The 12272-nt window shown below is 44.5% G+C and overlaps 1 protein-coding gene across 1 annotated transcript in view; it reads right to left on the reverse strand.

Moving 5' to 3' along the window:
• The window catches only part of SEL1L (SEL1L adaptor subunit of ERAD E3 ubiquitin ligase), a 58310-nt gene extending 52041 nt beyond the window's left edge, over window positions 1-6269 (reverse strand). Inside the window, exon 1 of the mRNA XM_037900801.2 lies at window positions 6025-6269. Within this exon, the coding sequence (XP_037756729.1) occupies window positions 6025-6097 (73 nt within the window). The 5' untranslated portion in view covers window positions 6098-6269. The remainder of the gene's footprint in view (window positions 1-6024) is intronic.
• Between the last annotated feature and the right edge of the window lie 6003 nt (window positions 6270-12272).

Consider the following 12272-nt stretch of genomic DNA (forward strand, 5'->3'; position numbering starts at 1 on the left):
GGATTAATTACTTGTTTTGCCACTTCTTTTAAGCACTCACAAGCTCAAGTCAACCCAACCTATTAATGATGAAGAAAGAGGACTGATAGTACACACTATCCACATTAGAAGTACCTCTAGGAACAAGGACTGGGTAAGACATTTTTTGTATTTTGTGGGAGGAACCAGAAATTAGGAAAAAAGTTGTGCAGTGTGGGCCATCCGAGGGTAGACCACCACCAGAGGTCAGACAGGTTTAGCCCAGACTCCAGGAGAAAAAAAAAAAAAATGGACAACTCAGGTGTCAATGTGCAACACTGTGGGGCAGTCAGCAACAGCAGAGAAATTCTGACAGGTTTAGTCTAGAAAAGTGTTAAAATTACAGGCTAAGATGGCTATTCATCCTTTGGAAATAGCCAGAGAACTAGTAGTGCCATAAGGAATCTCCCAAAAGCCTCATGAATGGCCCAACTTATCTCTGAGAATTAAGTTTTTCCATTCAGATTTTTGTAAATGCTCCAAATTCTGAACAATACCACACAACCCAACCAGTACCCAAGATATTTTAGTAATGGACCATCAATGCAGGGCTGTGTGTGTTTTTATTAACTAGGGACCATTTCCTTCATTTTGAGAGGGATAATTGATTGTTTATACTTTGGAATAGAATTTGGCCTTTACTTATTTAAAGGGAAAAAAAAAAAAAAGGATAAACAAACATGAAACATTAAAAAAACGACTTTCCTCACATGGATAAATTCTTCTGACTATGCCAAATTTTGACCCAAAACGCACTTCAGGTAAGAGATTCCTGAACCAAATTTGTACACAATGCCATGCTTATTACAGCCAATCACCAGGAATGTGGTAATTGAGTAACTGTCACTTCAAGCTGCCGCCTCAGCAAGGTTAGTTTCAAATTGTCCTACTCAGTTATTTGTCCCACCACTATTCCATTAGAGCACTGCAAAGACGGTAGCCAGTCAGTATTAGTCCTCTTATGGCAACATTCAAGGTTCGTTCAAACTCCTTTCCAACTACTGGCTGAACTTTTCCAAAGCTACCTCTACAGCAATCCTCTTCTACAAATTACAATCTGGGGTTTAGACTACAAGGGAACTTTGAGGGAATATTTATTTTTGTATGATCAGACTTCAGCATACTACTTCCCACTCAAGTCAGCCAGGATGAGCATAGCATAGCAACAGCAGCCAAGAATGCCTCCTCTGTCAGACAGGATGGAAAATACCTCCGGGGGTGGGGGGAAGGAGGGGGGAAAAGGGGGGGGTGGGGAAGAGAGAAAAATCCCACAAACAAGCCAGGAATCAAAACTTGCATCCTCAGCATAACTAGTGCAAGACAAAGCCTCAAAATCGGACCAGCAATAGTTATATGCAACAACAAAAGAATAAAGGATAAAATTTTAGGCTACAGTAATTTGGTTTTGAGATTTTAGTGAAAAGGAATGAATCAGGAAAAAACACATTATTCTGATGGCTCAGAGATACCAGAACACCTTGAAGTACAAATGAAACATTTCCAATATGTAACAATAGCAAATGATGTGAAACCTGAACTTGTGTGTTTACAAACAGAAAAAACAAACAAACAACTCTTCTCGTAAGTCCATGATTATATTAAACCTTCATAATTAAGAAACAGATTTCTTTTATCCCTGCTTAACCCATCTAAGTGTTCTCACTGGAGGACTGTCTACATATTACATAGAAAGAATGTGATTAAAAACGAATGGCAGCACTTTTGGACAGCATTAGCAAGTACAATACTGTGACTGAGGTGGTGGGTAAAAAATAACAACCAGAACTGTACATGAGGGTCTGCAGAAACACATCTCTAGAGTCAGCAATTTCAGCATTTGTATTTTACACAGACTTTTTTGGAAGCCACTTATAAAGCCAAAATAATGAAATATCAGGCCTTCTCTTAGTACTTCCACAATTCGGGAACTGATTTGTTGCAGGAAGATCAGCAATACCAGGTCATGATTTATTTCTGACTCTTTAAGACATGAAATAAACCAACACATCAGCACAAGTAAGTATCATACTCCATAAACATACCTAGAAGAAACCAAAGAAGTCCATGAAGGAGGGAAAGATTTGGAACAGTCTTTTTCAGGACCCCACTAAATAACTGTTTAGATATCTCCATACCCAATGCAGATTAAACAAAAATAAGCCTTTCTCTACAATGCTGCTGGACAATCATCCAATAACAGGGGGGAGTCCGACACCACCCGAGACTGCAAAGTCTACTAACAAGTGGTGCATACAGAACCTCAACCAAAACGATAGATGTAATCCTTGCCACGTCTTCCAGTTGCTTCCCCCAATTTACCAGTATCTCATCAATTTTATCTGGAATGAGCTACATCAAGAGAGTCCTCATCTAAATCACACTCTCTATCAAACATATTTACATCTTATTCTACAAACAGATGGCGAGGCTCATTCATTTGAGGCCCAACACTTTTCTTGGCTTAACAGCAAGCATGAAAGTCTCCAATAAATTACTGATTTGAGCAAAGTTAAGGTTTTCATTAAATTAAGATTTCAAACTAGGATTGTGAGTCTTGGTTACAAGGCCAAAAACAGTACTTGATAAGCTATGTACCAAAATAGAAACCTTATCAAAAACTTTTGAATCCAGACAATTAAATTGCAGGTTCAAGAATTTGAGTTTCAGGTTTCTCAGAAATAATTTTTCCACATCCCAGATGATTTAGGATTAGCCTCCAGAAGTTATGGGTGAGTATTTAGGAATTCAAATATCCACTTGGGAGGCCTGCTCCAAGTGTAAAACAACTGAGTTTTAGCATTCAACATCAAGCCTCTAGGCTTGTACCAGACCTGTCAAAGAATGTTTCAAGTACCAATAGGCCTATTGTTGCAGGATATCAGAGAATCCAATGAAAACAGTCACAAGCCAGAACCAGTTCACAAAATAACCTTCTAAAGCAAATGTTAGTTAAGAAATGCCTTTCCAGGATCACAGTGGCTGCCAAAAATCATTTTGATACATTCAAAGTTATATCTGGATCTTGACATGACGACCATTCCAATTTTTAGCCATAGCAACCCCTTAGCAACACCTAACACACCAAATACATATTACCTATGTATTTTATTATAGATGTTTGTACCTAACTTAAGCATCTGAAAATTAAAATCTGGTGACAGAATCGAACTCTGTAATACATAATACACAGGTGAATATGTGTTCCAAGCCCCTCTCTGTGCTGATCCACAGAGGATATGAGTTGTTACAGCCCTCAGCTACAGAGCCTTGGCTCTTTAGCTGTTCATGCTCTTAGCTCTGGAGGTCCCCAGATCAATCCCCCATATTTCAGCCAAGAGGGCAGCCAACACGCATACATAGTGCCATGTGTTTTAAACGTACCCTATTGTTGAGATATTCATCATACCATCAATATACTCACGATTTAATTTTGTATAAAAAAAAAAAAACAAAACCTTGAGTACTAGGTTCAAAGTTCAACTACCAGGATATCACACTCCAGAGAACACAGCCCTGTCAAAAAAATTACATGCTGCATACCAGCCATGCCAATCACATACACTTAAATATCCTGCATGTACAACTGATTGATTCATATGTGGTGGGAGGAGACCAGTTTTCATTTCTTAATAAGCACTCTGAGAAGTGGTAGATAGCAAGTGTATTGGGTAAGTGGGGTTATGTTATCTTTTTGACTTCAGAAAGCTAGATGCTTCTGTACTACACTTTGGGAAACACGCAGGTGGCCAGTTATGTTATCTACAAAAGCTGTGACAACGGTATTTGAGATCCAATACTTGAACAAGGCAACCTTCAATTTTTAACCCTCTAGCTGGTAGCATATGCAAAAGGTAAAAAGTCTAGGACTCGTTTACCAAAAACCTATCAGGCTGACTATGAGGTCATCTTCTTAAGTGACACCTTCCAAGATCACAAATCTTCCAAAAAGCCCGTTTGGGAGGCATCTTTTCCCCAAAAAGTTCAGGGTGAAGCTATCTCTGCTTATGTCTACACTACAGACACGACAGTGGCACAGCTGTACTGCTACAATTGTGCCGGTGTCAGGTCTCCCATGTGGCTGTTCTATGCCGGCATAACTAAACCACCCCTAACAAGTGCCAGTAGCTATGTCAGCAGGAGACGATCTCCTGCCGACATAGCGCTGTCCACACCGGTGCTTTTGTTGGTTGGGGTGTGTTTTTTCACTCCCCTGACCACCAAAATTTTACTGACAAAAATGTTATCGTACACAGCCTCTGTAGCCAGATAGATGCTTGAAAGGATGTTATCTGTAAAAACATGGGAAGATTGTGTGAACTGGAGGCTGAGAGAATGTGAAAGAGAGATAAATTAAACAATGTAATTAACAAGTATTTGGAATGACATAACGAAGCACTGTCGATGTATTATGCACACTTACAACACTAAAGACATTTTATTAACAGAAGAAACTCCAGCACTGCTTACTTACTAAGGACATGTCTAAATTAGAGAAAAGGGTATTTTTATAACACACATTTTGGTTACAAGGTGTTTAAAAACATTGGCATCCAGTGCACACAATTCTTAACACCTTCCAGGATCCCCCTTAACGGCACTTTGCTAACATCCTTAAAAAATAAAATCACCTTTTTTTTCTACTCTACATAAGAGCCAACAGATTTGGGGCAGTTGATGTGTTAACTCAAGCATGATGTTTTTCAGTCCTTCCCTAAAACAGTTTATCAAAACAGACAAGTCCATCACCAGCAGCAATCTAAAGTAGAAGGCTAGAAGCTATTGACATGTGTTCCCATCTGACCCCACACTACAAGTTAGGTCAGTCACCTTACTGTTACCCATTCCCCTTCCCCTCATCATCTGAGCACCCCATACATCCTGCTGTCACCTATACCCCAACATCCCAACACGCCCTCCCCACCTTACCCCAGACCAGGGGTCGGCAACCTTTGAGAAGTGGCTCAGCGCGCTGCCAGTCTGGGGTTCCATCTGCCGCCCATGCTGCCTGTCTGGGGTCCCGGCTGCCGGCCCCACTCACCCTGCTGCCGGCCTGGATGGACGGAACCCTGGGCTGGCAGCGGGCTGAGTGGGGCCGGCAGCGGGCTGAGTGGGGCCGGCAGCGGGCTGAGTGGGGCCGGCAGCTGGAACCCTGGTTGGCAGAGGCTGGTGGCTGGAACCCCAGACCAGCAGCGGGCTGAGCGGAGCCAGCGGCCGGGACCTGGCTGGCAGGGCCCGGCGGACAGAACCCCAGACCGGCAGCACACACGGCAGATGGAACCCCAGACCGGCAGCGCACTGCGCCACTCAGCCCGCTGCCAGCCGGGGTCCTAGCTGCCGGCCCCTGCGAGCCGGGGTCCCGACCTGGGGTTCCGTCCATCCAGGCCGGCAGCGGGCTGAATGGGGCCCGCAGCCGGAACCCTGCCTAGCAGCTAAGGGCCACTAAAAATCAGCTCGTGTGCCACCTTTGGCACACGTGCCGCAGGCCGCCAACCCCTGCCCCAGACCACAACCATCGCCGGGTCAGCCACCCAGCTGTCCCCCATCCTCCCACCACCCCAACACGCTCTCCCCACCTGACCCTACACCACCCCGCTGTCACTCATCCCCCACCATCCTGACATGCCCTCCCCAACTGACCCCACACTGCCCCATCCACCCCACTACCACCCGTGCCCCCAAATCCCACCATCCCATCCTCACTTAACCCCACACCGCACCTATCCCTGGATCAGCCACCCCACTGTCTCCAGTCCCCACCACTATCCCGACGCTTCTCTCCCCGCGCCCGTGTCACTGAGCCACGAGTCCCTCGAAGCCCCACGCGCTACTGCCACCCCAGTGCCCCCATCCCCGCGCCACCTCCAGCTCTCCCCCAAGGCCGGCACCCCGCGCTGCCGTCCTGGAGGGGCGGCTACCCCACGGGCAGGGAGGCGGCAGAGAAGCGAGCCCCTTGCCCCGCCCGGGAGAGGGACGTGGGGTTACGCCCTCGGAGCCCTAAATACTGACCCGCAGTGGCTAGGCCACAGCTCAACAGCGCCGCGGCGCAGAGTAGCCATGCCAGCCGCTTCCGCAGATCCATCGCAGGGCTCCTGTGAGGCGACAACGCCGCCGAGGAGCCCCAAGTCCGGCTTCCCCACCCCGCCCACCTGCCTCGAGGGGGCCAATCACGCCACACCAGCTCTACGACAACAACCAAACACTGTGGGCCATTCCCAGCGCGGGCGGCCCATTGGACGATGGCTTCTCCGACATGGCCCAGTCGGATTGGCTGAGCACATTATATACTGACGGATACCTTCGCCCGGCCAACCGAATCTCAAGAAGGGAATCGCAACCCCGACAGCGCTGGCCCAGGGAGATCGAACGTCCGGACTACAATACCCAGAATGCATCACGGGCCTAGCACCACAATACCCACAAGGCACGGCGAAGAGCGCGTGGTACAGCAGCTGAGGCGGGCCGTGTGAGTCGGTTGTCGGGAGTCAAGCTGTAGTTCACCCTTGACCGTGGGATGGAACAGATTTGTGCTCCCTCAGCTGGGGTGGGGCGCAAATAAGAGCTGGTGGGTTCCCAATAGCCCTGTATTATAAGTAGGGTGACCAGATGTCCCAATTTTATAGGGACTGTCCTGATATTTGGGGCTTTTTCTTACAGAGGCACCTATTACCCTCCACCTCCTGTCCTGATTTTTCACACTTGCCATCTGGTCAACCTAATTATAAGCGACGTCCGGCGTTTAAACAGAAAATTGCCTGTCCCCTACTAAATCTCACCCCTGGACGCCTTTTATCCCGCGTTTCAACAGCAGGGGGCCGTACTCACAGGTGCCTCATCTTTCAACTCCTCTCTCCTCCCCTCTGACCCTGGCCCTTCAGTGCTGCAGAGGGGAAGCTGTCGGCTGCCAATTTTGGTTCCCCATATTTGGGAGGTTGCATCACATGACATAATCTTTAATTAAAGATTAATCTTTAATAGCTGGAGACTCCAGGACAATCCTGGAGGTTTGGCAACCTGAGCAGATGAGGCGGTGCTCAAGGGCCAGGGTTGGGAGGGGAGTGGAAAGATGCACCTTGTGAGTTCTGGGCCATTGCTGGACAGGGTCCCTGCTGACTCCAACCCTTAAGCACAGCAATCCCATCTGCTTTCCCCATGCAGGCTCTGTCAGGCAGAGCAAGTGTACAGACTGCGTGCCAGGGATCGGCAACCTTTGGCACGCGGCCCGCCAGGGTAAGGCCCCAGGCGGGTCAGGCCGATTGCAGCTCCCACTGGCTGCAGTTTGCCGTTCCAGGCCAATGGGCACTGCAGGAATTGGCGGCCAGCACATCCTGCAGCCCGCGCCGCTTCCCGCAGCCCACATTGGCCTGGAGCGGTGAACCGCGGCCAGTGGGAGCTGTGATCAGCTGAACCTGCGGACGCGGCAGGTAAATAAACCAGCCTGGGGCTTACCCTGGCAGGCCATGGGCCAAAGATTGCTGATCCTTGCTGTTTGCCCTGGAGCTACACTGAAGGGCGGAGTCAGGAAGGAGCTCTGTCTGGCGGGGGGGTATGTATGTCAATACTCCTGGGGTATAGCCTCCTAGCTCCCAGAGTCTCTACCAATGTCCCCAGCCGGATGCACAGTGCTGCAGCAGTCAAAGACCAGCAACTGCAGTCTCCAGCTTGGCTCCCAGCACCTGTGCCAAACCTGAACAGAAGTTGCAGCAGCTCTGGCCCAGCAACTGAGGCCCTGAGTTCTCTGCTACATCCAGAACTGGAGAGAGAGAAACCCTTGGAAGAATGGGGGTGGGGAAAGGGACTTGCCTCCATAGGTTCAAGTCAAATTTGGGGTCCTCTGAGGTCTGGCCCATGTTTTTTAAATATAATGTTGGCAACCCTACTGGGAAAGGCCCTCAATTAGCCACCACAGCTAATGCTAACCTGCACCCTCTCTACCCCCAGTTCCTGAGGAGTGGAGAGCAACCACCAAGCTCCCCTGCGGAGCTGATCAGGAAAAGCTTTGTAGAAAATTCTTCCCATTTTATTTAAATCTCCAGATTTGGTTAGAATTACAACATTTGAAAACTCCCACCCAGACATAAAACTGAATAGAAAACATGGCACTGGTAGTGAATTGTGAACCTCTTGTCAAAATGTCCCTCACTTACTTTCTTCCAGAAATTGAAAAGTGTTGACCACTTCTACTGCTAGCAAACCTAACAGGAATTAGTACTGCTCAGACTCATACTTTGTGCTATCATATCTATGCAGAGGGGGCGAACAGCTTCCCCTCAGCTCCTGAAAAGTGGAAGGGCTATTTCAATTCAGCTGTGAAACAGAATGTGCTGATGCAAGAAAGCTTATTCTTGGAAGATTTGGACAGGAGCCGATGAGTAGGGAGGGACTAAGTTGCAAAGGACCTTATGGAAAAGACCAGAAAATTGAATTTGATACGGTGAAGAAGAGGGAGCTAGTCCAGAGACTCAGAGTGTGGAGGGTGACATAGTCAGGAGGGGCGCCATTTCAGATTTTGGTAGGTGGGGCAATTTTAACCATCATTTCAGGGGTTACATAGGTACATGAAAACTCTAGGTTTTTTGCAGATAACTTAGACAGTAGCTGACAGGAGCACTGTATCTAATTCCTATATAAAGAAAAAAAAATATAGAAACACCAAAGCCATATTTTAAGTTGATATGTAAATTCAGAACAATCAGGAGATAATTCAGCAAAATATTCCCAATCCCAAACCTGGAGGTATCATAAGAACGACCATACTGGGTCAGACCTATGGTCCATCTAACCCAGTATCCTGTCTTCAAACAGTGGCCAATGCCAGGTGCTTCAGAGGGAATGAACAGAACAGGCAATCAAGTGATCCATCCCCTTTTGTCCACTGCCAACTTCTGGCAAACAGAAGCTAGGGATACTCAAGAGCATGGTGTTGCAACTCAGCCCATCCTGGCTAATAGTCATTGATGGACCCATCCTACATGAATTTATCTAGTTCTTTTTTTAACCCTGTGAAAGTTTTGACCTTCACAACAACACCTGGCAAAGATTTTTACAGGCTGACTGTGTGTTGTGTGAAGAAGTACTTCCCTTTGTTTGTTTTAAACCTGCTGCTTATTAATTTCATTGAGTGACCTCTAGTTCATGTGTTATGTGAAAGAGTAAATAACATTTCCTTATTTACTTTCCCCATGCCAGTCAAGATTTTATAGACCTTTGTCATATCCTCCCTGAGTCGTCTCTTTTCCAAGCTGAAAAGTCCCAGTCTTTTTAATCTCTCCTTACATGGAAGCTGTTCCATACCAGTAATCATTTTTGTTGCCCTTCTCTGTACCTTTTCCAGTTCCAGTATATCTTTTTTGAGATGTGGTGACCAGATCCGCACACAGTATTCAAGATGGGGGCGTGCCATGGATTTATATAAAGGCACTATGATATTTTTTACCTTGTTATTTATCCCTTTCCTAATGGTTCCTAACACTCTGTTAGCTTTTTTGACTACTTCTGCACATTGAGCGGATGTTTTATGAGAACTATCTACAATGACTCCCACTTTTCTTGAGTGGTAACAGCTAATTTAGACCCAATCATTTTGTATGTATATTTGGGATTGTTTTTCAGTGTGCATTATTTTGCATTTAGTTTCCTATATCAGTAAATTGGAGCCTTAATACAAGAACTAATAACTTTAACCAGTAAATAAAATCCATGCAGAATATTTGCTCAATATCATTGTCCTTACAACGTCACACCAATCACTCTCAAACACCCACATACTTTATTTTCATTTATTTTACCTTCTGGAAGAAAGCATATGCACTTAATTTGTATATCTCATTTTTCATTTAAAAGTTATGAAATCTAAAGTAGTTGAGTTTCCCCTCAAACATTCTTCTAAAACATGGAATAACTAACAAATTAGAAAACAATTTTTTCCCTATCTTAAAAAACAGGAAAGACAAAGCTTATAAAGTGATAATTAGAAAAAAAATATTACAATAGATTGGCCGATATGGGTTTCCTATCAACTCTAAGACACCTGAAAGTGTATTTCCAGTAGATAAAAATGTTATCCCCTTTTCCAATGGCAATGTGTTTTCTTTTCATATTAAGTTACTCAGTAATTAGAAATAAAGTCTTAAACATTGTAATCCGTTTATACAATGCATTAGATATTTCTCCAGCACAAATGAAAATACACTTCAATTCAAGGTACAAAAGATTCAAAGGTAAAGGTAAAGATTCAAAACATGAAAATGAATTTAAAAATTTAACTTGCATTTACAAATGACTGATCTGAAAGCCTGTTTTAGCCTCTGGAAACTGTTCAGTTCTATAATGTAATATAGAAATCCTGAATATGTATCTGCAGTGTCCCAAATGGATGATTCTTAAGTACGCCTTTATGAAAATATAATATGACACTATATGTCTTAAATGTTAAGAAAATTTGCCCTCTAAACAATGTTATTTCAAGGGCATACTCGTATATTAATGAAGCTAGTAAAGAGACCTGTTCCAAGGCTGTTACAACTTAGAAGGATTAAGAGCCCTCCAGGGGTACATAGACAAATTCAAAAATGAAAACTGTGACACTGAGCCATAAAACTAGCAGGCTAAATGACCCAAATTCTACCTTTAAAGACATATTAGAAAAGTATGTAAATGGTAATTAGGGCCATTCCTTATAAATAGCTAGCAAAGCCATGTTAGATGGTTTGCATTTCAAAGCTCTAGTCTATTGTTTAAGTAGAGGTAAATACTAAAAGGTATTTTGTATGTGTTTACTTATATCTTGTTAGAAATTAACGATGTAACCAGATGGTTCCTGTCTGTTACTATATTCTATTGATTCAGAGATCAGATGGGAATATTAACATTTAGATGGAACTTTGGTGTGATAATATCATTGGCTATATTTCTCTTTGAAGTTTGTAGTAAACTGTCTATGAACTGCTTAATGGATAATTACCTTATGCGGATGAATGCAACTAATTACCTGTGTATGCATAGGAAATAGGAGGTTTTATTTCAAAGCCACAGTGCTTCACCCAAGGAATACCTGCATCAAGAGGCTATCAATGGCCTGCCAGAGATCTATAAAAGAACTTTAGGGACCCGATCCTGTTATCTCAGAGCTGCTTAAGCTTGGTCAGGGGAAGCTTGAATCACAAGACTGAGGTCTCCAGCTCCTGTCTGGATTATCCTGCTAATTCTCATGGAAGAATTTGAACAAACTCTGTATATGGACTGCCTTTTTGGACTATAATCTGATTGATTCTGGAAAGAACTTTTTGCAGTTCAGCTACTCACCATCTTTATTATAAAACTGACCTAAGAAATTTATTCATATATTTATGTATAATGACCTATTAACCACAATACTCTCCCTTTTCTTTTTTCATAAATCTTAGTTTAGTTAATAAGTATTGGTTTTAAGTGTGTATTTGGGTGAGATCTGAAATATTCATTGACCTGGCAGGTAATGTGTCCGATCCCTTGGGATTGGTAGAACTTTATGTATGATGAACAAGATTTTCAATAATCCTTATCATATTTGACTTGGCTGTCTGGGTGGGAGCCCAAGGATGGATTGCTTTAAGGGAGCTGTGTTTTTGGCTTGTGGGTAACCAGCAAGGTATTGTAGAAGCTGTTTTGTTGCATCTAATTAGAATAACCACCAGTTTGGGGGATTGTCTGCCCCATTCTTCTCAGTATGCCCCCCCTGCCCCAAGTAAACAACTGGTCACAAAAACATTTTTATTTTCTGATTGAGAAGTTATAGGTATGTATAATAACTTTAATTGCCACTAGCAGCAACTGAAATGTATAAGGGAAACACTGGCTGTTATGCTGAAAATTAAACTGGTCAGCTTGGTAGTAGAGAGAGAGAGAGAGACTTAAGGAGATCAGCACTCAACAGGTCTCTTCTCTTGGCCACGGCTATCCAGAAACTGCTCTCTCCTGTGTTTCATCCTACCAGCTGGGTAACAAGGAGCTATTTACTCACATGAAGTGCTTTGAGTGCCCTTCTGGTCCCAGGGCTGCTACCACTGCTGCTGGCGATGTAGGCTGTCAGGGGGGTCAGCTCTTGCACTCCCAGGCATGGAGCAGTGGACACAGCCAGGGAAATATTTCCTGGGGCCAGGGGGAGCTGCCAGTCTAGCTGCTTGGGGGCAGCCCTGAAGCAACTTCTCAGACCACAACAAAGGGCTTCTGATTCCTCTAGTGAGAGCATGGAGCAGTAGTTCATTTTCCTGTTTGCA

The sequence above is a fragment of the Chelonia mydas genome, chromosome 6 (assembly GCF_015237465.2).
Source record: "Chelonia mydas isolate rCheMyd1 chromosome 6, rCheMyd1.pri.v2, whole genome shotgun sequence".
In the NCBI taxonomy this organism is placed as follows: Eukaryota; Metazoa; Chordata; order Testudines; family Cheloniidae; genus Chelonia; species Chelonia mydas.